The following is a 26161-nucleotide window of genomic DNA, read 5'->3' on the forward strand; positions in this document are numbered from 1 at the left end:
TTTTTTTTTTTTTTTATTGATGACAAACAGGTTTTAAAACAAAACTGAGACAAAAAAAAATTAATTAATTAAAAAAAAAAAAAAAAGAGTTTTAACACCGTGCTAGCACTGATGTCTGGATTTGTAAAACTCAAAAAGAGTTCGAACTGCTACAAAGGAAAAAACCAGCACGAAGCAGAGGCAAGCATTCCCAGCAGTGAAATAAAGGGTGAGGGCAGAGGAGGGGGCTACAATACTCATGGAAAGCTTTGCACAGAGGGGTTCAGCTTAAACCTACCCGAAAATCTACGCCACTACGCTGCCTACCAAGGAAAAAAAAATTAAAAAGCCCTTCGGCAATGTTAATAAATAAAACAAGTCCATCTCACGAGGAAGGAAGGTGGCCTGTGTCTCCATTCTTTCACTGTTGTAGAATCTAAACTCTGGAGGCTTTGGATGAGAAAAGAATGGGTTTTGTGAGTTGAGATTTTTGTGGTTTTTGCAGTTTCTGCAGCTCCCCCCCGGGGCTGGGGGAGCAAATCCCCCCCGGGCTGGGGGTGCTCCACACCAGGGCTGCTCTGGGGCAAACCCAGCAAATCCAGGGCAGGATCTGCAGGAAGGACAGGAATGGAAGGGTTCCCCCCTCCCCGGGTACAAAAGGGGCTCTGAGCTGTTTAAGTACATTCAGATGAGAGGTATTTTGAGTTTCCCCCCCCCAAAAAAAGGACTAGAAACGCTTGGAGCCCTTTGAGTGTAAAGCTTAACTCAGGCTGAGAACAGCCAGGCTCTGATCAATCTCTGCTGCTGCCCAGTTGGGAGGTAGAGGCTCCTCTAACTCAGGATCTGCTAACAACGGGGCCGGAGGAATCAATTCCCTCTGTGCTGCTCCTAAAAAAGGTTCTGACAGAAATGGAAAGCTCCCAAGTGCTCCCCTGTGAGTGTTTCAGACATGGCTACACCTCAGAGTGTGGATGGCTTCTCCTCCCAGCCCTGCTCCCAGCTGGGCTCACAACTCTGCTCCGCGAAGCAAAGCTTGAACAAACTTTCCTCCCCCTGAAAATCCGCTCCGACTCCTCGCTCTGTCCTCTCCTGCCTCCGCCACCCAAGGAGCCACCCCAAAGCCTGACCCGTCCTCCCAAATTAAACCCAGCTCTGTCTCTCAGAGGCCACCACCTTCCACCACCTGCCTGCTTTGTCCGTTTGTCCATCCCGCTCCTGCAATGGCGTGGAGCCTTCCCTTCCGTCCCAAATAATCCCCAATTTCCACTGCTCCTCCCCCGAGGCTGCGGGGACCAAAGCAGGCCTGGCTGCACCTTCCCTCCAGGGCCGAAGGGCACAGGAACCCGTCCCCTTTCAAGCATAAAGTTCATCTTACAGAAAGGCTGTTTTTCACAGAGTAGAGTCCAGACAGTTGCCAATTAAAGCATACAGAAAACACTTTGAAACCCTCCTGCTCGAGCACGCAGGCTCCTCTCACTCTAAACCTATCCCATGTAGGAAGAAGAGGCTGATTGCTGCAACTTGAAATCACACTGAAAGTTCTCAAGGATGGTGCTCTAATTTTTGTTTGAAACATATTTTTTTTAAGATTTTTTTTTTTGTAATATAAGCTTCTCAGAACAAGGATCTAAATCTCCCAGGTCCACCACTAAGAATTCAGAGACAAAACTTCTTAAAAAATTCAGTGCTCTTTTTGAAAGAATCTCTTTAAAACCACCTCGTTCAGAATGTGGGCGACACGATGACAACAAATTTCAGAGCCAGTGTTGGACAACAAAACCTGCACCTCAGAGTTGAGCAGCAGCTGGATTTCTGCTTGGCTGGCTCTCACCCAGGCAGGGACTTTCTCTCTTTTTTTTTATCCCCCCCCTTTCTCTCAGATACTCTGCTTCTAAAATGTAAACAGTTCCTGCTAAAATATTCTCAGTACCCTCACAAAAAAAACGAGCCCAACTCTGAGATGAGGGTTTTCCCCTCCCCATCTGCTCTGAAAGGTTAATAATGCCCTGCTCGCCAAGAGAAGTATGGAATGAAGTGAAACCTGCTTTGTTTAAGGCCCTTCTCCGGAGCTGGGGGGACTCAGCTGAGCGCTCTGCTGGGTGAGTTCCTTCCTCAGGGCTCTCTCTCCTCTCTCAGGCTCCGTGGCTCAGTGAGCTCCAGCAGTGGCTCTCTCCTCTCTCGCGCGCTCCTCTCTCTTCTCTCTCTCCTCCTCTCCGTTGGTTGGTTTCTTTCTTTCTCCTGTTGCTCTCACACAGTGGTGCTTCAGTTTTAGCAGTGGAAAACAGGTATCCATTTTATTTTATTTTTTTTATTACCCAGAATAAAATGCTGATGAACTAAGCTCCACACAAGCTTAGCTCTTCTTCCTCAACCTGGGGGCACAAGGAGAGCTCAGTTAGGGGAGTCCTGCTCACCCAGTCAGGCTTAAACCAGGGAGGGGACAGCTAAACCAGGGAGGGGACAGCTTAAACCAGGGAGGGGACAGCTTAAACCAGGGAGGGGACAGCTTAAATTAGAGGAGGGGACGGCTAAACCAGGGAGGGGACAGCTAAACCAGGGAGGGGACAGTTTAAATCAGGGAGGGGACAGCTTAAATCAGGGAGGGGACAGCTAAACCAGGGAGGGGACAGTTTAAATCAGGGAGGGGACAGCTAAACCAGGGAGGGGACAGTTTAAATCAGGGAGGGGACAGCTTAAACCAGGGAGGGGACAGCTAAACCAGGGAGGGGACAGTTTAAACCAGGGAGGGGACAGCTTAAACCAGGGAGGGGACAGCTTAAACCAGGGGAGGGGACAGCTAAACCAGGGAGGGGACAGCTTAAACCAGGGGAGAAGGGGACAGCTTAAACCAGGGAGGGGACAGCTTAAACCAGGGAGGGGACAGCTAAACCAGGGCACCAGGAGGTTACAGGGAGGTAAGGAGGGAGCGTTACAGGGAGGGGGCTAAGGAACAGAGGGACAGCTAAACCAGGGAGGGGACAGCTAACCAGGAGAGTTTAAATCAGGGAGGGACAGCTTAAATCAGGGAGGGACAGCTAAACCAGGGAGGGCTAACCAGGGAGGGGACAGCTAAACCAGGGAGGGGACAGCTTAAATCAGGGGGACAGTTAAATCAGGGTATAGGACAGTTTAAATCAGGGGATGGGGACAGTTTACATCAGGTATAGGACAGTTTAAATCAGGGAACGGGGACAGTTGGGCTCAGGGGAGGGGACAGGGGTCCTTACACTCTAATACTGTGACAGTCCCGTCACTCCACCATGTTGATAAGCTCGTTCCCCCTGGTAAGTTGAGTCCTGTGACAGCGCCACGTCAATCTGGGATTTAAACTCATCACCAAGGTAACTGTCCTGCAAGGGGAGAGGCGAGGGGAGCCTCAGCATCAGTGTCCAGCTCAAGTGCAAGGCAGAACCAGGTTAATCACAAAGCTGAGAGCGTTTGGGTTTTTTAAATCTGCTTTTTTTTTGTGCAGAATTTCCCTAAATTAAAGGGGTTTTGAGCTGTTTATCAGCTGAAGCAACATTTCCCTTCCATGCCCCCCCCAGTGCAGGCTGTAAACGCTGCAGCTGAGTCACTGAGAGCAGTTTCAGTTTCGTTTCCCTCAGCAGGGAGGAGGTGCAGGCACAAATCACCAACACAAACCCCAGGAAAAGCTCCCGATATCCCCAAAATCCACGCTCACCTGGGATAATTCCGGCTGGGAGAGCCCAGGCTGACTCATCTGGGAGGGCTGGCTCATGGAGATGTAGCCCTGGGTCAGGGGGCCCTGCGAGAAGGGCTGGGACACCACGTCCTGGCTGGCCTGGCTGTTGGGCAGGTTGGACTGGCTCGTGCCAGGAATCCCAAAGCGGTTTTTCTGCCGCCCGCCACGGCCCGCCTTCCCTTTGGGAGCCCCACGGCCTGGAACAGACCCACGCAGGCAGCAGTGAGAAGGCTGACAGGTACAAACACCTCCCCCAGGTGCCCCCCGGGCTGGTTTAACCCCTCACCTGCAGCGGGGCCGTTGGCCTGGCCGAAGTAGCCCGGGGGCGGCATGGGCGGCATGACGAGGTTGAAGGGGATGGGAATGTTCATGGCAGTGACGTGGCTGGGGCCAGCACTGATCATCCCAATCTGGTCGTGGGTCTGGAAGTACATGTTGGATGGACGGCCTGGGGAGAGGAGAGCACAGGCACACTGCAGGGATTGTCCCAGGAGCAATCCCCAGCCTGCAGCAGGAGCGACAAGGACGAGCCCCCCGGCAGAGGCAGCAGCGTCTCTGCCTCGCTGCTGATTCCACACCTGGACATCCCATAAATCCACCTAGCACAGGCTCGTCCCACAGCTCCTCCTCACAGCACCACCTGAGATCCCTGAAATGCCGCTCACGCTCCTTTTCCCCTCATTTTGCACCTGCTCTGCGCATGTCAGGCTGGGATTCTATTCACAGCAAAATCCAGGCTCAACACTTTCAGCCCTCAAATTCATCTCAAACATTTCAGCCCTCAAATCTACCCCAAATATTTTCAGTTGTTAAACTAAATCCCGAACATTTCAGCCCTCAAATTCATCCCAAATATTTTCAGTTGTTAAATTAAATCCCAAACATTTCAGCCCTCAAATTCATCCCAAACATTTCAGCCCTCAAATTCATCCCAAACATTTCAGCCCTCAAATTCATCTCAAATATTTCAGCCCTCAAATTCATCCCAAACATTTCAGCCCTCAAATCTACCCCAAATATTTTCAGTTGTTATACTAAATCCCAAACATTTCAGCCCTCAAATTTAACCCAAACATTTTCAGTTGTTATACTAAATCCCAAACATTTCAGCCCTCAAATTCATCCCAAACATTTTCAGTTGTTAAATTAAATCCCGAACATTTCAGCCCTCAAATTCATCCCAAACATTTTCAGTTGTTAAATTAAATCCCGAACATTTCAGCCCTCAAATTCATCCCAAACATTTTCAGTTGTTAAATTAAATCCTGAACATTTTCAGTCCTCGATTTCATCCTGAACATTTTGATTCCTTAAATCCATCCTGAATATTTTCAGTCCTTAAATTCATTCCATTTTCAGCCCTTAAACTCATCCCAAACATTTCAGCCTCCAATTCATGGCAGACACTTCAGTCTCCAATTTACCCCAAATATTTCAGCCCCAACTTCATCCCAAACATTTTCAGCACTCAAATTTATCCCAAACATTTTTAAATTCATTCCATTTTCAGCCCTTAAACTCATCCCAAACATTTTCAGCCTTCAAATTCCATCAATTCCGGTTCTCAAATTCCATTTCTGTTAGTTTGAAGTTTAAATCTTTGACAAATTCCAAATTTGCACAAGTTTAAAAGCTCTTAAGAAGTTTCAAAGTTTGAAGTGTGTAAGATGTGACCCCCTCAGGGGCTGGTTAGGGGAAAAAGAAACCCCTAAAAAGGGAATTTTGGGAATTTCCTTTACCTTGGCTGCTGCGGTCGTAGACAGAGCCAGGGATGATGGCCTCGCGTGCATCATACATGGCAGTGGTCATGAAACGGGCACCCTGCAGGGATTTTGGCAATTAGACATTCATCCTCATTTTATTTTCCCCCAGAAAACCTTGCACAGCAACCTCAGTGGAAGCTATTTTGGGTAAAAATCCACAAAACTCCACAGATCGAGCAAATGTTGTGGAAATTAATTCTAACACATAGAAAAGCTTTAATTATTATTTCAGCCACATCCTGAACACCAAAAGTAAGATTTTCCAGCAGCCTGTCCCAAGCTGTGAGACATTTGATGAGTTTTTAGTCTATTCTGAGGCCCTGGCAATTCCCTTGCTCCATTCACTGTCCCGTGGGGGCTGCCAAGCTCCCCCAATAATAATTTATATAAAACCTGCAGCTTGAGGGTTACAAGTGAGTTTTCCCTTTCTACACAAACCAGCTCCTTCATTTCATTCACCTCAAGCTTTACCCCCAGTAAAATCCTGCAATTAAAGAGAAATAAATGATGAAGTTTGCTCAGCCCAGGGACAGCAGCAGCTGCTTCCCCCTGCAGTCACGCTGCACCAAACGGCAGCAAAAATGGAAACCTGTGGGGGTGTGAGGCTGTGTGGGTGGCTCATTCCACCCGTTTAGGATTAATTAAGGCATCAGGGGCTAATTGGCTGCTGTCAGGAGCCCGGGGTCACTCACAGGGTTGATGGTGTTGACGAGCTTGCGGGGTTTGCTGAACTGCATCAGGCTCTCGCGCAGGTTGTTCAGGGGCCCCTCCACCAGCACCTTCTGCTCCTTGTAGTAATTCAGCAGGTGATTCCAGAGGGGCTGCTTGGACAGGGCCTTGGGGTTCCCCACAATGATCACCCCGTACCTGGGAACGCACAGGAACCACAATTCACTGGGGATTTGTTAAAAGGATGTTGGACAGAGCAGCCCCTGGGCTCCTCTCTCTGGGAGCTGCAGGAGGAGCCTGATGCAGCTGGAACTGCTCACAGCAGCCATTCCAGATGTGGCTCAACAGCTGGAAGGAGACTGCAGCAGCACCAAGTTCCTCCTCCAGGCTCGCTCTGTGTCCCAGTGTGGGTTTTGGGGCTTGGGAACAGCAGGGAAGCCAAGGAGCACCGTGCTGGGCTCCGCCTCAGCCTCTCTGGAATCAAAGGCATCAAAAAAAAGCCAAATGGGCACAAAATGGTTGTGGAAGTGATAAAGCAGCAGATGAAGGGAAGGGATCAGTGCTGAAAATGGGAAGGACATGGTGACTTCCCAGATGGTGACAGGGGCTGAGATGAAAATGGCACAGAGTGGTTTGGGTTGGAGAGACCTTAAATCTCATCCAGTGCCACCCCTGCCATGGCAGGGACCCCTTCCAGCTGCTCCAGCCTGGCCTTGGGCACTGCTGCTGCTCTGGGAATCCCAGCCCAACCCCTCCCCACCCTCAGAGGGAAGAATTCCTTCCCCATATCCCCCCAGGGCTGCCCTCAGGGAAGCCATTCCCCGTGTGTGTCCTCACCTGGCTCGGGTCAGGGCCACGTTCAGCCGCCTGGGGTCGTTGAGGAAGCCGATGCCCTGGTGCTCGTTGGCCCTCACACACGACAGGATGATGAAATCCTTCTCCCTGCCCTGGAAGGCGTCCACACTGGCAATTTCCACTTCCTGCAACACGGGAAAACACCTCAGGCACTGCCAAAGGGCCTGGCCGGCACCGAGCCTTCCATCAGCTGAGAAAAATGTTGTTTTTGGAGGGAGGAGTGATTTGGTAATTCCTCTGGGCACTGAGCAGCTGCCCCAGAGGGGAACAGGGAGTCTCAGTCCAGGAGAAATTCCTTTCATGTTCAGCTTTATGGCTCTCCTGTTTCCCCACAACTGTGCAAAGCAGCTCTTTGCTTGTGGATGTTGCCAAAAAGTTCTGACTGTTCCGAAATGCTGGAGGATGAGAGGTCCAAATTAGCCCTGGGAAACCTCAGTGAGAGGGACACATCATTCCTGGCACAGGGAAAAATCTTTCCACCAAGTTTCCCTGCAGCGAAAACACTGCTCAAGTTCTCAATCTTGCAAAACAAGATCATATTAAACACAGAATTGTCCTGTTTGTAGCAGCTCATTTTTCTGTTTGGTGGAGGAGTTCCACTGGTGGCAGGATGTGTTCCCAAGCAAATAAATTGTGTGGCCACCAGGATTTATTTGCTTGGTCTCCTGCACGTCCCTTGGCACGGAGGGCTGACGAAGGCACAAGGTTTTCCACAGTGACCTCTCCCTTCTGCGTCTCACAGGATTTGTTACAAGCTCTTTCCACACAGATTTTAGCAGGCCTTCCTCCTTTCCCTGTTCCCATGGGTAACTCCTAACTCTTCTCCTTGATTTTAACCAAAACCAACTCAAAAATCGATCGATATTAACCAAAACCAACTCAAAAATTCAAAAATCGATCTATATTAACCAAAATCAACTCAAAAATCAATCGACATTAACAAACTCAAAAACTCAAAAATCAATCTATTTTAACCAAAACCAACTCAAAAATTCAAAAATCAATAGATATTAACCAAAACCAACTCAAAAATTGATTGATATTAACCAAAACCAACTCAAAAATTCAAAAATCAACTGACATTAACCAAAACCAACTCAAAAATGGATCACTATTAACCAAAACCAACTCAAAAAACGATTGATATTAACCAAAACCAACTCAAAAATTCAAAAATCGATCAATATTAACCAACTCAAAAACTCAAAAATCAATTGTAACCAAAACCAACTCAAAAATCGATCGCTATTAACCAAAACCAACTCAAAAATTCAAAAATCGACCGATATTAACCAACTCAAAAACTCAAAAATCAATTGTAACCAAAACCAACTCAAAAATCGATCGCTATTAACCAAAACCAACTCAAAAACTCAAAAATCGATCTATTTTAACCAAAACCAACTCAAAAAACAATCAATATTAACCAAAACCAACTCAAAAATCAATCTATATCAACCAAAACCAACTCAAAAATTCCCAAGGCTGAGCCTGAAGATGGAATAAACATGAAAACCACTGAGGATTTCCCAGTCGGTGCCCTCTGGGCTGTGCAGCCCAGTACCTGGTAGAGCTTGGTGTGCAGGGAGCCGCTGAACTGCATGTACTGCACCAGGTAGGAGCGCTGGCCCTCGTAGGGCGTGATGATGCCGATCTGGTCAGGCTTGGCCCCAGCCTTGAGCAGCTTCGTGGTGATCTTCTCCACGTTGGCAGCCTCGGTCCTGCACAGGCACATGGGGTCAGACAAAGAGGGTCAGGCCAGCAGGGCTCAGTTTTTAGCAAGTTAATGGGGTTTAAAAGGCTCCCACGTGAGGGTGCTTCAATGGAAAGATCGATTTTGCTCGAGCACTGCAATTAATTCAGCTCCAGCTCCTCACTCTGGACATGCACAGAGGAACTGGGGCCAAAACCAACATCCCAAAGGGCTCAGAACCACACAGATTTCACCTCCACCTCCTCAGGGCTGCACAACAAACAGCAAAACCTCAATTGCAAATGGGATTTCTTGCTGGAGTTAAATGTACACGCGGAACTTTTACAATCAGCATCGTTCCAAACATCCCCCAGATCCTTCAGCTGCTTTATCTTAAAGCTTTAAATATAGAATGTTTTGAATGTCAATGCCCCCTGTCAGCCAAGCATTGTGCTGTTTGTTTGTGCACAATCTGCTCCACTGTATCCAGTCTTGCACATGCTGCTCAGGAAACAGACTGAGATTAAAAATATCTCAGCTGATATTTTGTTCACAATTTGGGCTGGTTTCCCTGCCAGGCACGTGAACTATCATGACCCAAGAGGAGCAGATTTTACATTTATTTGTTGAAAAAGAAGGTTGAATGTGCAGAAAAATGGGATAGGATAAAAAAAACTTGCATTTCCATCCCTTTTGAAGTAAATCTGAGATTCAGAATTATGCTTGAGGAGTTATTGGAATTCAAAATGTGACTTGATCAGCAATTCCTGCACATCAGGCATTTGATCATGGCCTGCTCCTTCTTCGCCGCCCCCCACTAGGCGCGGCTCTCCCCGCCCCTGCTGGGGGGGAAAAGCAAAAGCAACGCCGCCGGCCCCCGCGCGGGCGGGGTACCTCCCGCTGTGTCTCTCTTTTTTAAGACCATTTTTAAAAAAAAATTTTTTTTAGGTTTTTCCAACCCCCCCCACCCCTTCCCCCCCCGGCACCAGCAACCAGCAGGGCTGACCCCAAATGAACATGAGGAGCCACCAGCCCTGCCCTGCAGTTCAGACCCCAGAGCCGAGCTCACCTGTTCAGGTAAGAGGTGCCCGAGCTGGCAATCTCCTCCTGGCCCTGGGTCACGTAGAAGAACATGGGTTTGTCAGGCTGGGGCCACTGGAAATCAAAGCCTTTCTTCACCCTGTCAGCTGAGGAGCACAGCAACAGGGAGCAGAACGAATCAGCAACACCACTTGGCAATTTCCATATCAAAGAGCCTCAAAATGAAGCGTGATGCAAAATTTTTTTATTAAAAAACCAAACCCAGATGAGAGAATGCCTGCTTTGATCCCTGCTCAAGATTTGCAGCTCTCCCCAAAGGCTCAGAAACCTTTAGTGTCACTCTCTTTTCAGGTGATCTTTTAATATAAAATCCTATTTACTCTCCAGGTTGTTCCAACAGCACCAACACCTTCCAGGCCATGGAAACAGAAACTAGCAGGGCTGACCCTAGATGAAGAGGGCTGACCCTAAATGAAGAGGGCTGACCCCAAATGAACAGGACTGAGCTTAAATGAACAGGGCTGAGCCCAAATGAACAGAGCTGATCCCAAATGAACAGGGTTAACCTTAAATGAACAGAGCTGATCCCAAATGAACGGGACTAACCCCAAATGAACGGGACTAACCCTAAATGAACAGGGCTGACCCTAAAATGAACAGGGCTATCACAAAATAAACAGGACTAACTCCGAATGAACAGGACTAATCCCAAATGAACAGGACTAACCCCAAATGAACAGAGCTGATCCCAAATGAACAGGGCTATCACAAAATGAACAGGGCTAACCCCAAATGAACAGGGCTAACCCCAAATGAACAGGACTAACCCCAAATGAACAGGACTAACCCCAAATGAACAGGGCTAACCCCAAATGAATGGGACTAACCCCAAATGAGCAGGGCTATCACAAAATGCAGCCAGCCAGGTGTGTATGATGGAAAGGGAAATGTGGTGTGCCTGCACCGGCAATGTGGCTGCTCAGTGCTGCTCCCTGCTGCGCTCCCACAGCCAGTCCCTCTGCGCTGCCCTGCCCGTGCTGCTGCTGAGGCTGCAGCTGCCCCAGCCCCCCTTACCTGCAGTGACGCCGTTCTGCAGGGATCCCTCGTAGAAGATGTTGGAGGGGAAGGCGCTGAGCGCGGGGTGCATGCGGTACTGCACCTGCAGCCGGATGGGCCGGATGCCCAGCACCACCAGCCTCTCAAACAGCGACTGCGACAGCCCAGCCTTGGCTGCCTTCTTGCACATCACCACAGGCCCCAGCTGGCAGTGGTCACCCACCAGGATCAGCTGTGGGGAGAGTTTGGGGAGAGCTCAGTTTGGTGGCTGGAGGTTGTTTGGAGTAACAGAAATATCCTATAAAAATGGGGGATTGTGATTTGGGGTGGGAGGATCTTAAATCCCACCCTGTGCCACCCCTGGGGCACTTCCCACCATCCCCAGGTGGCTCCAGCCTGGCCTGGGGCACTGCCAGGGATCCAGGGGTGGCCACAGCTGCTCTGGGAATTCCATCCCATCCCTCCCCACCCTCCCAGCCAGGAATCCCTGCCCAATATCCCACCCAAATCTCCCTTTTCCCAGTTTAAATCCACTCCCTGTGTCCTGTCCCTCCAGGCCTTGTCCCCAGTCCCTCTGCAGCTCCCCTGGAGCCCCTTCAGGCCCTGGAAGGGGTTTTAAGATCTCCCTGGAGCTTCTCCAACCTGGCCTTGGACTATCCCAGGGACGAGGTAGCCACAGCTTCTCTGGGAATTCCATCCCAGCCCCTCCCCTCCCTCCCAGAAATTATTTCCCCTAAATATAAAACCCAAACCCACTCTCTGTCAGTTTAAACCATTCCCTGACATATTAGGAATTAATCATTCCAACTTGTGATAGGCTTCAGCTCTCCCCAAAGGCTCAGAAACCTTTAGTGTCATTCTCTTCTCAGATGATAATTTTAATATAAAACCTTGGTAACTCTCCAGGTTGTTCCAACAGCACCAACACCTTCCAGGCCATGGAAACAGAAACTAGCAGGGCTGACCCTAGATGAACAGGGCTGAGCCCAAAATGAACAGGGCTGAGCCCAAAATGAACAGGGCTGAGCCCAAATGAACAGGGCTGACCCAAAATGAACAGGGCTAACCCCAAATGAACAGGGCTGACCCAAAATGAACAGGGCTAACCCCAAATGAACAGGGCTGAGCCCAAATGAACAGGGCTGAGCCTAAAATGAACAGGGCTGAGCCTAAAATGAACAGGGCTGACCCAAAATGAACAGGGCTGAGCCCAAATGAACAGGGCTGAGCCCAAAATGAACAGGGCTGAGCCTAAAATGAACAGGGCTGAGCCTAAAATGAACAGGGCTGAGCCTAAAATGAACAGGGCTGACCCAAAATGAACAGGGCTAACCCCAAATGAACAGGGCTGAGCCCAAATGAACAGGGCTAACCCCAAATGAACAGGGCTGAGCCCAAATGAACAGGGATGAGCCCAAATGAACAGGGATGAGCCCAAATGAAGCCAGGCACGTTTATGTTCCAGAAAAGGAAGAATGCTGTGTGCCTGGCCTGGGAATGTGGCTGCTCAGTGCTGCTCCCTGCTGTTCCCAAACTGTTTTTGGGGTACCCAGGGCTTTACCTGCTTTGCCCCCAGCACCACGGGCACCATGCACTCGGGCTCGGTGGCCTGCGTGCTCTCGTCGATGAGGATGGAGCGGAACTGCATCTTGGCCAGCCTGGGGTCCCCAGCTCCCACACACGTGCAGCAGATCACATCAGCGTTCTGGGACAGCGGGGACAGCGTCAGCACCGCGACGGGGGCACCGCGACGGGGGCACCGCGACGGGGGCACCGCGACGGGGGCACCGCGACGGGGCAGCACGGATTTGGGGTAGCAGTGGGGATTTGGGGTGACAGCCAGGATTTGGGGGAGTAGCTCCAGAGACTTGTGGGGAGCAGTCCCAGGGATTTGGGGTAGTGGCCATGGGGATTCAGGAGGGCAAGCCCCGGGGATTTTGGGGATCAGCCCCGGGGATTCAGGGGACAGCCCCAGAGATTTTTGGGGAGCAGCCCCAGGGATTTTTGGGGAGCAGCCCCAGGGATTCAGGGGACAGCCCCAGAGATTTTTGGGGAACAGCCCCAGGGATTTTTGGGGAGCAGCCCCAGGGATTCAGGGGACAGCCCCAGGGATTTCTGGGGATCAGCCCCAGGGATTTTTGGGGAGCAGCCCCAGGGATTTTTGGGGAGCAGCCCCAGGGATTCAGGGGACAGCCCCAGAGATTTTTGGGGAACAGCCCCAGGGATTTTTGGGGAGCAGCCCCAGGGATTCAGGGGACAGCCCCAGGGATTTTTGGGGATCAGCCCCAGGGATTTTTGGGGAGCAGCCCCAGGCCCTCACCATGAGCAGCTCCCGCTCCGCCGTGCGTTTCAGCGCCCGGTAACGCTTCTCATCAGCAGAGGAAAGTTCTCCAGTCTCATCCTTGAGCTGCTGCAGCTTCTGAAGCTCTGGCATGCTGAAAAAAAACCCAGGAATTTTGCTTTGCAGCCCAACCAACTTTGCAGGATTGCAGTGCAAGTGATTTGTAACTAAAACCAAATAAACCCACCAAGCAAACAGCGGTGCTGCGGTGACAACACCCCTCAGCTGTGCCCACCACAAACACCAAAAATGGAGTTTTTTCCCTCGTTCCTCACCTGTCCATGTTCCTGATCTGGTTGTGCAGGGCCAGGAAGGACACGGGGGAGTCGATGGCCTCGCGGCTCTTGGCACACAGACGAACCACCTTGAGGCCAGTCTGGTGGATCTTCTCCGTCAGCTGATCCACAGCGATGTTGCTGGGGGCACACACCAGCACAGGCCTGGCAAAATCAGCCAAAAATCAGCCAAAAATCTCAATAATAAACTGGACTTGCAATAAAATATAAGCAGGAACACATCACTAAAAACATGCTGGGGAAGGGTATTTTGTGCAACGAGCCCAAGTCTCCCCAGACAATACAGTTCAAGGACACAAATTATTTTTGCTTTTTAAATCAAGGTGATTCTTTGCATGAATCAAGCTCATGCATAAAGGCTCAGCGAGAGCAGCTCTCACCCATTGCCCTGCCTGGCCAGGTGATACACGATGGTGGCTGATGTCACTGTTTTCCCAGTGCCAGGGGGACCCTGGATAAGGCTCAGAGGACGCTGCAGGACAGTCTTGACAGCATAAACCTAAGAAAAAAAATAAGATTTATTGTTATTTAACATTCCTGGCACAGGATTTAAGTTGTTTAACCTCTATTTATAAATCCTTTCTGTCATCCTGGGCAGAGAGAGGAGATGAGGTTACCTGAGAGTGGTTGAGATCAGGGAGTCCCTGGGCTGTGAAGCGTTTTGGCAGCTGGCATTTGATGATGACATCTTCCACCTCATGGCCCAGCAGTTTGTGGTAAATGTACCCAGACACCGAGGTCTCGTCCACTGCAAACGTTTTCAGAGCACTCTGCATCCTGAAATGAAGGAAAAGCAGGAAAATGATTCCTAAAGATCAGTGTGAAGCAGCCCCAGGTGTCCTACAGCAGACACAAATGGGAAAGAGAACAGCCAACACTCATTAACAGAATTTAAATCACAGAAACACAGAATTAAAATCACAGAAATTACACCCTGAGAACTCAGATTTTGCTTTTTCCCCATGTGACCATTACAAGGTATTCCCAGAAAAACGTGGAGAGGAACAGCAGCTTTGGGGACACAATCTGGGACAGTAATGTCCCAGTAAATCTGGGACAGAATTTAGGTGCAAGATTTGAAGAAAATTTGCAGCCATCATGAATAAAATAATAGGATAAGAGGAGATAATAGTAATAGGATACATTACTAATAGGAAATTCTAATAATAGGATAAGAAGCCAACTCCTGTCTTACCAAACACAGACTTGGCTGAAGCCTGTGGGCTCCACAGCCAAATTTTGATATTTTAACAGTTTAAAACAATTTCAGGAAGCTCAACTATAAAACTGTTTTTCTTCTTCTGTTTCAAGTATAATTAAACCTAAGGTTGATTTCTCCCTTTGATGTCTTTGCAACAAACCCTTCAAAGTGAGAACAACTGGCCATTTTGTGCCATTAATTCCATTTCTGAGCCAGGCACCAGGTGCTCACCACACACGGAGATCTCTGATGGGTGCTGCCAAACCACGACAAAGTTTTTTGGTTGAAAAGCACTCAGTGAAGGCAAAGAACAGAACTCTGCAGCGAGTGCATGCAGTGCCTGCCGAGCTGTGAGGTGCTGCCTCCATACCTGTCAAAGGAAGTGGATTTCCACACAAAATCCACCTGGAAGTTGTGGGTGACCTCCACGGGAGCTCCCACGCTGCTCCTCAGCTCGATGGCGATCTCATCACCATAATCTGTAGAACCTCGTTAAGTAGTAATTTCGAGCAAAAATTTGAATTTTATTCTCCCCAATTCTGGTGATTTTCTTCAGCAGATCCCCCCCACCCACCCACCCCGAATTTTTAATTAGCAGAGAATTACTTTGGGAGATAATTAATGGCTTGTTACCGACTCCAGCTTTGGCCAGCCCTGCCGAGGCTCTCCAAGTAAAGGATACTATCAGGAACTTTGATCACATGCCCAATTCCTTTCCACAGGGGGGCCAGGTCTCCCTTGTACCTCAGGCAGATCTCATCTCCCTGCATGAGGCGCATGTCTGCAAAGAAAGGGGGGAAAAAAAGCTCTGAACAACCACAAAACCCTTCCAGAACCTCCCCAGGCCAGCCCCCAGAGTGCTCCCAACTCTGGTTTTATTCAGAAAGTACAAAAAAACCCTGACAAAGAGACAGCCCAAGTGTCCTCACCTGAATCAGTCTTTGGCAAAGTGAAATAAGCAATTCTCTTCTTGTTCAAGCCCAGGTCCCACCTGACTGTGATGTTATCTTGGGTCTGAGGGTAAGAAAAAGAGCAACCATTATTTTCTTGAAGAATTGTTTGCCAACCACCACAGTCCTGTGCTTCCAAACAGTGCAGAAATGACAAAACTTTCTGTTCCAATGTCACAAAAATCTGTGCTCATTCCTGTGGCCGAGTTCACAGCACCTGCAGAGGGTGAATTCTGTTCTGAGAGCTAATGATGAGAAACAAAGTCCTGCTCACCAGCTGCGGAATTCTCCCCCTCTTCAAACACCCAGGAAATGTTTCCAGGAGCTCTCAGAACTCCCATTTCCCTGCCAGGGAGCTGCAGCTTCTGAGGGTAACAAACAGCTGCACCTCTGGGACACAAGGTGGTTTTTGGAAAGGAAAACTTGAACACAGCAAAGGTGAGAAGTTCCCAAGTGTTTTAAGCTCCTAAAACCCTTCACTGTGAGGATTCTCCTCTCCCTGATCTCACAGCGCCATCACTGCTGATACTGCTGCTACACCACAGCAATTCAAACATTTATTTATTTATTGCACTCAAGGTTTTGTGCTGTGATTCCATGTTTGACCCCAGCACTGTGAGGAATCCCTCAAAAGGGAAATTTCACACATTTTACCTGAGATTCCTTGAGTTTCTTGTCATAATCTGCCTCAAGCTTGACCAGAGGACCAAATATATTTTGGTATTGATAAGCATCTTCATATCTAAGCAGGACATGCTGGGGTTCCTCATCAACACCAGGTTTTTCCAAGTCCTCGAGGGTTGCAGATGGATTTTCCTGGAAATAAAAGCAGAGATGTTTTGTTTCACAGTGTGAAGTATAAAAATGGACAGCAGGACTGGTAAAACTGTGTTTTACTGATACAGGGAGTGATATCAAGGTGGAACCACCCTTAAAGCTACACCAGGGCATTACAAATCATACTAAACACAGTTTAAATTTTAAAGGATGCACAAAAATCCTCTCAAAACCCCCATAACTGAATGAGCAACACTTCCCTTCTCTGCTGGGCACCACTTAAAGCAGAACTATTTGAAAGTCTTGATATGAGCAAGGAAAGTTGTTTTTCAGCTTGGTGAAGCTTTCAACAATTCCCTGAATGCTCTGAGCACTGCAGGATTTAAACCTTGGGTGATTTCTTCCTCCCAGAGCTCCTAAAACTCTTGTCCGTCCCTTGAAAACGCCAGAACTGGTGAAACAAACCCCTGGAAGTCCAGGCTGTACCTTCCAGAGCTCCTCCAGCTTGTTGATCTGCTGGGCGGTGATCTGGCGGGCGCGGAGCTGCTCCTGCTCCGAGGGGATCTTCACCAGCCACGAGAGGAAGCAGCGGTCCTGGATCAGGGGCTGCCACTGCGAGCTGTCCCAGTTGATGTCCTTCAAGCTGCTCTGGCTGGCACAGGGCTGCCTGCAGGACCAAACACAGCCAGGAGTCGTGACATCGCACCAGAGCGAGGGACAGTCTGGTGTGGGCTGGTGTGCTCCTGAAACTGCTCAAAAACCAGGGAAAACCCAAGCAAAAACAACCCCAGTCTGCTGGGAAAATTCACTTCTTCTTTCAGTATTGTGAGAAGTGTTGCTTGGGTGTTTCCAGGACTGAAAATGCATTTAAAATATTAAATATGACACCTTTGGAGGTGGGTATAATCCATGAGGACTGTGCACACACAGACCAGAAAAAGAGGTTATTTCCCAAACAGAACTTCCTCCACAGAAATACAATTTCTACCAGCAACCACACAGTGACAGCACCCAATTAAAACACACACAATGATACATTTTCAGTTCTGACTTAGCCTGTCAGAACAATTTCTGATTTATTGTGGCCTCAAATGACTCTGTGAGCTGAGAGAAAAACACCCTGAGTGAGAGTCACTGTTCCACGGCTCCAGAGTCACTTCCTGAACGGAGCTGTGCCTCTTCCAAAGCTCAAAACAGAGGGAAAAAACACCTTTCTTCCATTAAGGAATGCAGAATTTAGGAAAAAAATACTTTTCTACAGCACTAAGATGTTTGCCCAACACAACAGAACTCCCTTTGCTCATTATCCACCTGCACCCCTAAACTCTGTGCCTGAAGGAAAAAGGGTGGCAAACCAGAAAATAAAATATATTTTGGGCTAAAATGCAAGCAAGGGCTGTTTTTTGTAAAAGCAGCAGAGGCCTGTCTGACCTGCAGAGCAGAACCACCACGGAGTCAGCCTTGGCTGGGATGAAGCCCAGCAGGAAGACGTTGCGGCAGCCGCAGTTGTAGCACTCCAGGACGGTCTCTCCCAGGGGCCCGTCCTTGTGCAGGGTCACCTCCTTGCACTTGGCTCTCACCAGGTGGTTCACAATGTGGCTGCAAGCAAACAGCACAGGTTACAGCTCAATTTACAGCTCACATTGACAGCGGTTTCACACCAGAAACGCGTTTGTTGGCAATTAGTAACGCACAAATAAATCTGTTTAGCGCGGCGCACATTGGGAGGATGTGGCTCTTTCCATCCAGCACTTGCTCGCGCATTGGGCGAGGATGTTGGCTGCCTCTTTCCATCCATGCAGGGAACATTGCTCAGTGCATGGGTGCTCTGAGAGTTAAAAGAAGAAGAAATGGGTACAAAGTTGTGTCTGCCTCTTTCCATCCATGTTTGGAACATTTCTCAGTGCATGGGTGCTCTGAGAGTGAAAAGAAGAACAAATTACAAAGTTGTGTCTTTTAATTTTGAACATTTTCAGTACAGGTTTAAAGTAAAAAAAGAAGAAGAAAAAATGGGTACAAAGTTGTGTCCTGGCCTTTCCATTAATGGATGAGAATATTTGTCCTCTTTATGTTTGCATGGGTGCTCTAAGAGTAAAAGAAGAAAGAAATGGGTAAAAAAAGAAGAAAAATGGGTACAAAGTTGTGTTTCTTTTTAAAGAATAGAAAAGAAGAAATGGGTACAAAGTAAAAAGAAGAAGAAATGGGTACAAAGTTGTGTTTGCCTCTTTCCATCCATGCTGGGAATATTTCTCAGGGCATGGGTGCTCTGAGAGTGAGAAGAAGAGGAAATGGGTACAGAGTTGAATTTTTTGTTTCATGGTTCCATCCTTTACCTGCCAGAGGTGTTTCCACGGCCGTTGCAGAACCATTTCTTGCTGGTGTTGCAGTAAACCACACAGGCAGGGTCGTGGATCCCACAGTAGCTGCAATTGCAAAGGGAAAAGCAGCAAGTGATTGGTTATTGCTGAGAGGAAAATCCAAATCCAAGCTCTAGCTGGATTTACAGGGCACAAAAAAAAGGGGAAGTGGAAACTGGGGAACATCAGTGCTGGGAGAAGCATCAAACAGGAGCCAAATTCCTGTTGTGAGTCACGAATTAAATATTTCAATATTCAATCAATATTTTTAATGTTAATTTTAAATATATGAATATTTAATATTCCCATCACTGGGCTGGCTGAACCTGGGGTTTATCCCCCAGGGAGCTCTGAGCTGGCCAGAAGTGGATGTGGCTGCTCCAAATCTGCTCAGGAGCCCCAGGAGCACACAGGGAGCTGTTCCCAAATCTGCTCAGGAGCCCCAGGAGCACACAGGGAGCTGTTCCCAAATCTGCTCAGGAGCTCCAGGAGCAGCACAGGGAGCTGTTCCCAAATCTGCTCAGGAGCCTCAGGAGCAGCACAGGGAGCTGTTCCTAAATCTGCTCAGGAGCTGTTCCCAAATCTGCTCAGGAGCCCCAGGAAGCTGTTCCCAAATCCCCTCTCCCCGGTGCCCTCTGGCAGCCCCACCTGCAGGCGTGCACAGGCAGATCCTTGGTGTAGTAGGTGTCCTCCTCATCCTCCTCGAAGTTGAGCTCTGCCAGGAGCTGGCTGGTCTTGGCCACGTTCTCATCCACAGCTCCGTTCTGCAGGATCCCATCGGGACCGTTCACCTGGCATTGGGGTGCACAGCCAAAATGAACCCCAGAATCTCTGAACCCCCACAGAAAACGCTGCCAGGAGCATTAAATACCCACCCATTACACAGGGATACCCCTTACCAGGATCTGCTCCATTTTTTCCAGGATTATTTCAACTCCAACTGATAAGTTGGAATAAAGTTTCCAGGAGGAGATTGCTTTCCTGCAGATTGTATTTTTCCATACAATCCCACAATCAATACCTGCTCCATCAGCTCCTGGTTCACAGGATTATTTGAACTCCAACTGATAAGCAGGAAAACAGGGAGATTGCTTTTCTGCAGTTACATTTTTCCACAGCCTTACATAACAAAATTCCATTTCAACAATTCCAGCAGCTGTTTTCTCACCCTTCTTTTTACCCCAGGGATCTACCTGGGAACAGGAATTTCCCCCACCTATTCCTGTACCCACCATGGACTGCCAGAACCACAGAATTCTGCAACATTTGGTGCTGTCTCAGCAACTTTCCCACCCCCAGCCTTTCTCCTGATCAAAATAACTCCATTTTTGGGCACTTTTAGCACCAGGAGGTGTGGATGTCACGCTGGGATTTTGGCATGGCCACTGCAGGTGCTGCCCCTTGGTGTCCTGGTTTAATTTCTCCAGCCCTGAGGGGCTTTAGCACCTCAATACTGAGTTGGGAAAGACCCCAAAATTTGGTTTATTCTCTGCCTTCTTTAGCCAAGTTCCCACCAAAAGCTGAACAGGGATAAGTTTACTTAATCCATGTTAATTTTGAGTGGGAAATGTTGGAAAGGGGCCACCAAAGTGACTGGAATATTCCCAACACATCTGAGGGGAGGGCCGGGGTAATTTCCCTATCAAAGGGATAATTAACACCCCCAATGTTTGTAAGGTTAAATATTGATTTATAAATTTTAACCAGCCAAACAGGACAAAAATCACTCAAGGCCTTTGTCTCTGAATACAATATCTGAACAACTTGGATTTAATGCAATTTCTCTGGGAGGTGCAACAATTCTGACAGAAAGCTGAGAACACAAAACCTTTTGTAAAAGACATCAAAAAATAAATTAAAAAGTTGCCCTCTTCAAGCTGTAATGAAGCAAACTCAGCTTATTTCTCATTTAAGAGATCCACATTAAAAATTTAACAGCCAATTGCAAGAGTTAAAGTCCAAAGCCAACTTCCCACTTGCCCTGAGCCATCAGGACCTGCCCTCAAAGCCACCAGCTCTGTTTCCAGCCCTGCAAATGAAATGAGGAGCATTTAAATAAAATAAAATGAAATAAATAAATGGGCTGCCTTTTATTGGTGTTCTCTCCAAGCTCTGCCTTTTAGTAGGAACAATCAGCCCAAAGGAACTGAAAGTGCAAAAGGGAAGATGGAAAAAGGAATCAAAGCCCACAGAAGGAGCAGCAGCAGCAGCACAACCCCATCAGTGGGGTGAGGGCAAATCCCACCAGCTCGCTGTGGAACAGACTCTGCACAGGTGTCAGCACATAAATATCCACTTCACATCTCCATTTCTTCAAATATACCCACTTCAAATCTCCATTTCCAACTGACAGAGCCATTTCAGAAAAGATAAACAAGGCCTGGTCTGGCCCAGGTGGGATTCAAAGCGTGGAGTTGATCTGAACTCCTTCCAAGCATTCCCAGGTATTTCTACCCCACAATGTATTATTTTAAGGTTGGTTGATTTTAATACACTTTTTGGGTGCTCATACAAAACTGCCTTCCTGTTTTTTAAACAAAGCAGCAAAGTTTGGGCTCAGTTTGGGATTTTTTAAGGCAGAAGTGTCAAGGGCAGGAGCGGCTGTGCTGTCCCAGCCCTCGGGGAGGCGGCAGTGATGTCACCTGAGCTGGGAAGTGCAGCCCCAGCCCTTGGCAGGCTGTGCAGGAGGAAGTGATTGCTGCACACCCTCCTGTGATGTCAGCCCTGCATTAAAAACCTGGCACGGGCAGCGCTGGTGGCAGGGGGGCCGCTGCTCTGCTCCAAAAATTGTTGGCTGCAACTCCTGGCACGGCGAGTTTGGCAGCTCCGGGCCCAGCTCTGAGGTGCCACAGAACTACTCCCAAAAACTGCCGGGGCTGCCTCGCTCCTCTGCTGGCCTCAAAACCTTCCCTGGGACACAAAACAGGCCAGGACAGAGCTGAGGGACAGGAACTAGCGGGGGACAGGGAGCTGGGGCTGCTCCATCCTTGGGAATGTCCCAGGATGGCCTGGAGGGGGCTTGGAGCAGCCCGGGACAGTGGGAGGTGTCCCTGGGATTGGGATGGGATTGGGGTGAGATGGGATTGAGATGGGATTGGGATGGGATTGGGATGGGAGTGGGATGGGATTGGGATGGGATTGGGATGGGATTGGGATGGGATTGGGATGGGATTTAAGGCCCTTCCAACCACCCTGATCCCACAAGGAGCTGACAAGATGGTGCTCACCAGGATTGCAGCCCCTGAGGGATCCAGGAGAGCTGCAGAGGGGCTGGGGACAAGGGATGGGGGGACAGACAGGACACAGGGAGTGGCTCCCAGTGCCAGAGGGCAGGGCTGGGTGGGATGTTGGGAATCAGGGATTGTTCCCTGCGGGATTCAAGGCCAGGCTGCAGGAGGGAAGCTCCAGGGAAACCCTGGAGCCACTTCCAGAGCCTAAAGGGGCTCCAGGAGAGCTGGAGAGGGATTTGGGACAAAGACTAGAATCCCAACACAGAGAATGGATTTAAACTGGGAAAAGGGAGATTTGGGTGGGACACTGGGCAGGAATTCCTGGCTGGGAGCGAGGGGAGGGGCTGGGATGGAATTCCCAGAGCAGCTGTGGCCACCCCTGGATCGCTGGCAGTGCCCAAGGCCAGGCTGGACAGGGCTTGGAGCACCTGGCACAGTGGAAGGTGTCCCTGCCTCTGGGACTTTAAGGATTTAAGTTTTCCATCCCAAATCAGGCCGGGATTGGGGGATCCTGCTGCCTGTGGGTCCCAGATCAGGAAAACAGAACATTCCCAGCCCCCAGAGCCACCCAGGCCAGGAGCAGAGCCCAGGGGAGCACACACAGCCCCAGGTGAGCACACACAGCCCCAGGGGAGCACACACAGCCCCAGGGGAGCACACAGAGCCCAGGGGAGCACACACAGAGCCCAGGGGAGCACACAGAGCCCAGGGGAGCACACAGAGCCCCAGGGGAGCACACACAGAGCCCAGGGGAGCACACACAGAGCCCCAGGGGAGCACACACAGAGCCCAGGGGGCACACAGAGCCCAGGGGAGCACACAGAGCCCAGGGGAGCACACAGAGCCCCAGGGGAGCACACAAGAGCCCAGGGGAGCACACACAGCCCCAGGGGAGCACACACAGCCCAGGGGAGCACACACAGCCCCAGGGGGCACACACAGCCCCAGGGGAGCACACACAGCCCCAGGGGAGCACACACAGAGCCCAGGGGAGCACACACAGCCCCAGGGGAGCACACAGCCCCAGGGGAGCACACACAGCCCAGGGGAGCACACACAGCCCCAGGGGAGCACACAGAGCCCCAGGGGAGCACACACAGCCCCAGGGGAGCACACAGCCCCAGGGGAGCACACACAGCCCAGGGGAGCACACACAGCCCCAGGGGAGCACACACAGAGCCCCAGGGGAGCACACACAGCCCCAGGGGAGCACACCTGCAGCTTCCTCACCCAGCTCTGCTTTCAGGTGCTGCATTCAAGCTGCAACAAGAGCTGCAACTGCACCTGAACTCCAGCAGGTTTTGTGCTAGCACAGTCCTGCAGCGAGGCTTCAGCACCACCCCGCTGCTGGATTGTCACAGGGAATCCCCCAAACGCCACATGTTGGGGTGGGCTGGCAAAGGCAGCTGCTGCTGTTTGTGCATTTCCCTTCGAGGGCGATTGGCTTTCCCTTTCCCGAGGAGGAAGTTGGGAAAGCCTCGCCCCTGGGAGGGAGCGGCGCTTCCAGATGGGACCTGAGCAACAAGGACTCGTCTGGCCCGGACAACACGGCCTTTGTTAGCCCTGCAAATTAAACCCGGCCTGCCTAGGCCAGAGCGCCAGCCTAGGAGCTGCCCCAGCCCCGCTGAGCTCACCCTGACACCGAGGGTCCAGCAGGGGAAAGGGAGGCAGGAGGGAGAACTCCAGGGATGGTTTGGGGTGGGAAGGGACCCTAAAACAGTAACCCCGGAGGCAGGTGCTCCTTGGACACTGCAGAGAACCCCAGGGTGTTTTGGGGTGGGAAGGGACCCTAAACCACCTCCCGTGATCCCAGGGTGCTCCTTGGACACTTCAGGGATCCAGGGGCAGCCACAGCTGCTCTGAGGATTTTAAATTCCCCTTCAAACACTTCAGAAAATCGATTCTTATGTTTAATTAATTCTAGGAAACAATGGAAATAGAATTTTCTGTAGAAAATGTTCGTGCTCTACTCCTACTTTTGGCAATTGACCGTTAATCAATTGTAGCACTATTAAACTGTTAATTAAATATACTGGGAAAGGGCATTCTTTTAAACTAAATACATCAGATTTTCCTAAAACATGAGGTGCCCTGCATTGCTCAACTCATCTTTTTAAAAAGACCCCAGAAACAGCAGAGCAGAAGTTTCCACCTCCAATATTCCTCAGCCCCAAATAAATTTTTTTATTTAATTAGCTTTAATTATAATCACAGGGCTAATATTTCATTAAGCAAATCCTGATCAATTGGAGAAGTCATTATTTAAGATGCCAAAAAGAACAACAAACTTCAATTATCTAGTGAGGGCAGCAAAAATTTTGCCCAGAACCTTATAAAAAACCCAGATTTTGTGATTTTATCAGCCCTGAGCCTGTTGAGAGGGGCAGGTCTGAGCAGATCCTGGGCTTTGTTTTACTCCACTCCACCTCTGAGAGTCCCTCCCCAAAAATGACATTTCTAACGTCAAAATGAGCACCAGGATGACCACAAAAGTTTGCAGAAACTCAAAACCACCCTGATTAAAAAAAAAAAACAACATAAAATCCATTTCTTTTCGCCAGGAGACAAAACCAGTACCTGAAGGTGCTCTCCAGAGCTTTTATTTTTTTTTTTTTTTTTACTTTGACTTCAAAGGTTTTCCAAACATGTTTAGACAAAAAAAAAAGGCCAATTAATAATCCTCTTGCCTGGACTTTCAGCTTATGAGGCTGATTTTGGGGTGGTTTTTCTTCTCCTTGGCCACAAATTCCCTACTGGGAGCTCTGGAGTGATCACAACCCATTAAATGTTTCAAATTACATGTGATTAAAATTCTCTTTTAATGTATAGTCACCGAGATTTTACTGCTGGTAGAAAATAACTCTGATCTCTCACTGGCCAAACTGGATCAATTCTACCAAATCCAAAAGGTGCAAAGGAACAGAAAATAACCCAACAGCTCTGAGCTCTCTGACTCACAAACACAGCGACCTGAGCACATCCCTGCTGTCACCGAGCACTTTCAGGCATAAAAAATTGATTTAATTTGTGCCGGGATAACCCCCAGGACAGGAGAAATCCCCCCTCGGCGCTGCCCTGCTCCCCTCACAGACCCAGCTGGGGCAGCTTTTGCAAATAAAAGGACAAAAACCAGGTCCAGGATGGTTTGGTTGGGGATAAAAACTCACCCAGAGCTCTCAGCTCCTGTCTAAACTCATCCCTTAACACGTGGGTGATGTACAAGCATTTCATGGTTAATAATGGGATTTCTGTGAGGAACCTGAATATTCCATGATCTTCAAGCTGCAGGAAAGTGTGGCTTTTTTAAAAATACGGGAGAGTTCTTTGGTGTTTTTGTTGTTTACTACGGGCACACTGAGATTGTTATCTTCATTTGCAGCACTTCTTGGGAGCTGTAATCCTAATTCCTCCCCTGCCTACGAGCTGTGAATTGCTAAATAAATACAATTTCATTCTCTTTTAGGTGCCAGCCATCAACTGTAATAATAAAAAACCCCAAAACTAAAACCTGTTTTTAAGCCACGAGGAGCCAGAGCTCAGAACTCGTCTCAGGCCTGGCCCTGCCACACAACCCCCAAACAAACCAGCCCAACAACCGTGCAGCAAAGAAATAAAAAATTAAAATTTAGAGTCATAACAAGAAGAAATTAAAGCGTATTTTAAAGAGAGGAAGTAAAAAAAGCCGAATTTCCTCAGCGCCCAACTTCCGATAACCAAACACACCCAAAACCCGCGTTTGTTTTAAGGAGAAAGAACCCGAACTGACACCCAGCCCCGGTGGTTTTTCCTCCTCCCTATCGCAACGACACAACTATCGCGACTCGGCCGCGAGTTTCCTCCCCGAACAACCCGCTCCGATTCCGCCTCCCGGGGCTCCTCCACACGCGGCTGCCGCTCCCCGCCCGCCCCGGCGGGGCCCGAGCGCCCAACCCCGCCCGCCCCTTCCGGAGCCCCCCGGCCCGGGCCGCCCCCCGGCCCCTCACCTGCGCTTCCAGCGGGCCCGGAGCTCCCTGCCCCGCGCCGGGGGGCCCCTGGCCCTGCGCCGGCCCCGCCTGGCCGGGCCCGGGCGGGGTCTGGGTCTGGCTGGGAAGGGTGAAGTCGGTGAACTCGAACTCGGAGCCCTGCGTGTCGGCGCCGAGCAGTTCGGCCTCCTCGGTGTCCAGGAAGGTGAGGGTCTGCGAGCTGGGGCCGTACGCCTCCACGCTCATGGCGGCGGCGTTTCCTCAGGCCGGGAGCCTTCGTTCTCCTAC

General features: G+C 49.7%; 1 protein-coding gene across 2 annotated transcripts; it reads right to left on the bottom strand.

The window, feature by feature from the left end:
* UPF1 (UPF1 RNA helicase and ATPase) lies at window positions 1–26161 on the bottom strand. 2 transcript variants are annotated; one of them, XM_030966871.1, is made up of 24 exons: window positions 25895–26161; window positions 19330–19472; window positions 18658–18747; window positions 17756–17923; window positions 16811–16991; window positions 16202–16363; window positions 15527–15611; window positions 15280–15378; window positions 14968–15076; window positions 14014–14173; window positions 13777–13895; window positions 13376–13540; window positions 13080–13194; window positions 12321–12464; window positions 10778–10991; window positions 9732–9849; window positions 8534–8690; window positions 6952–7094; window positions 6138–6312; window positions 5422–5503; window positions 3969–4130; window positions 3662–3879; window positions 3207–3329; window positions 1–2351 (listed from the first exon to the last, which is right to left on the bottom strand). In XM_030966871.1, exons 1-23 carry the CDS (start codon window positions 26117–26119, stop codon window positions 3210–3212), a joined length of 3354 nt encoding a protein of 1117 aa, XP_030822731.1. In that variant the 5' UTR covers window positions 26120–26161; the 3' UTR covers window positions 1–2351; window positions 3207–3209. The 2 variants fall into 2 exon arrangements, with proteins under 2 accessions (XP_030822731.1, XP_030822730.1); XM_030966870.1 differs by having other exon boundaries at window positions 14968–15085.

The sequence above is a fragment of the Camarhynchus parvulus genome, chromosome 28, assembly GCF_901933205.1.
Source record: "Camarhynchus parvulus chromosome 28, STF_HiC, whole genome shotgun sequence".
Taxonomy (NCBI): Eukaryota; Metazoa; Chordata; class Aves; order Passeriformes; family Thraupidae; genus Camarhynchus; species Camarhynchus parvulus.

Bases quoted from the DNA above. Each gene is read 5' to 3' on its own strand.
- UPF1 (XM_030966870.1), bottom strand. From the start codon at position 26,119: ATGAGCGTGGAGGCGTACGGCCCCAGCTCGCAGACCCTCACCTTCCTG. The intron at 18,748-19,329 runs GTGGGGCTGCCA...TTGCAATTGCAG, and splicing joins CTGCCTGTGCACGCCTGCAG to CTACTGTGGGATCCACGACC. The intron at 4,131-5,421 runs GTAAAGGAAATT...TCCTCTCCCCAG, and splicing joins CTACGACCGCAGCAGCCAAG to GCCGTCCATCCAACATGTAC.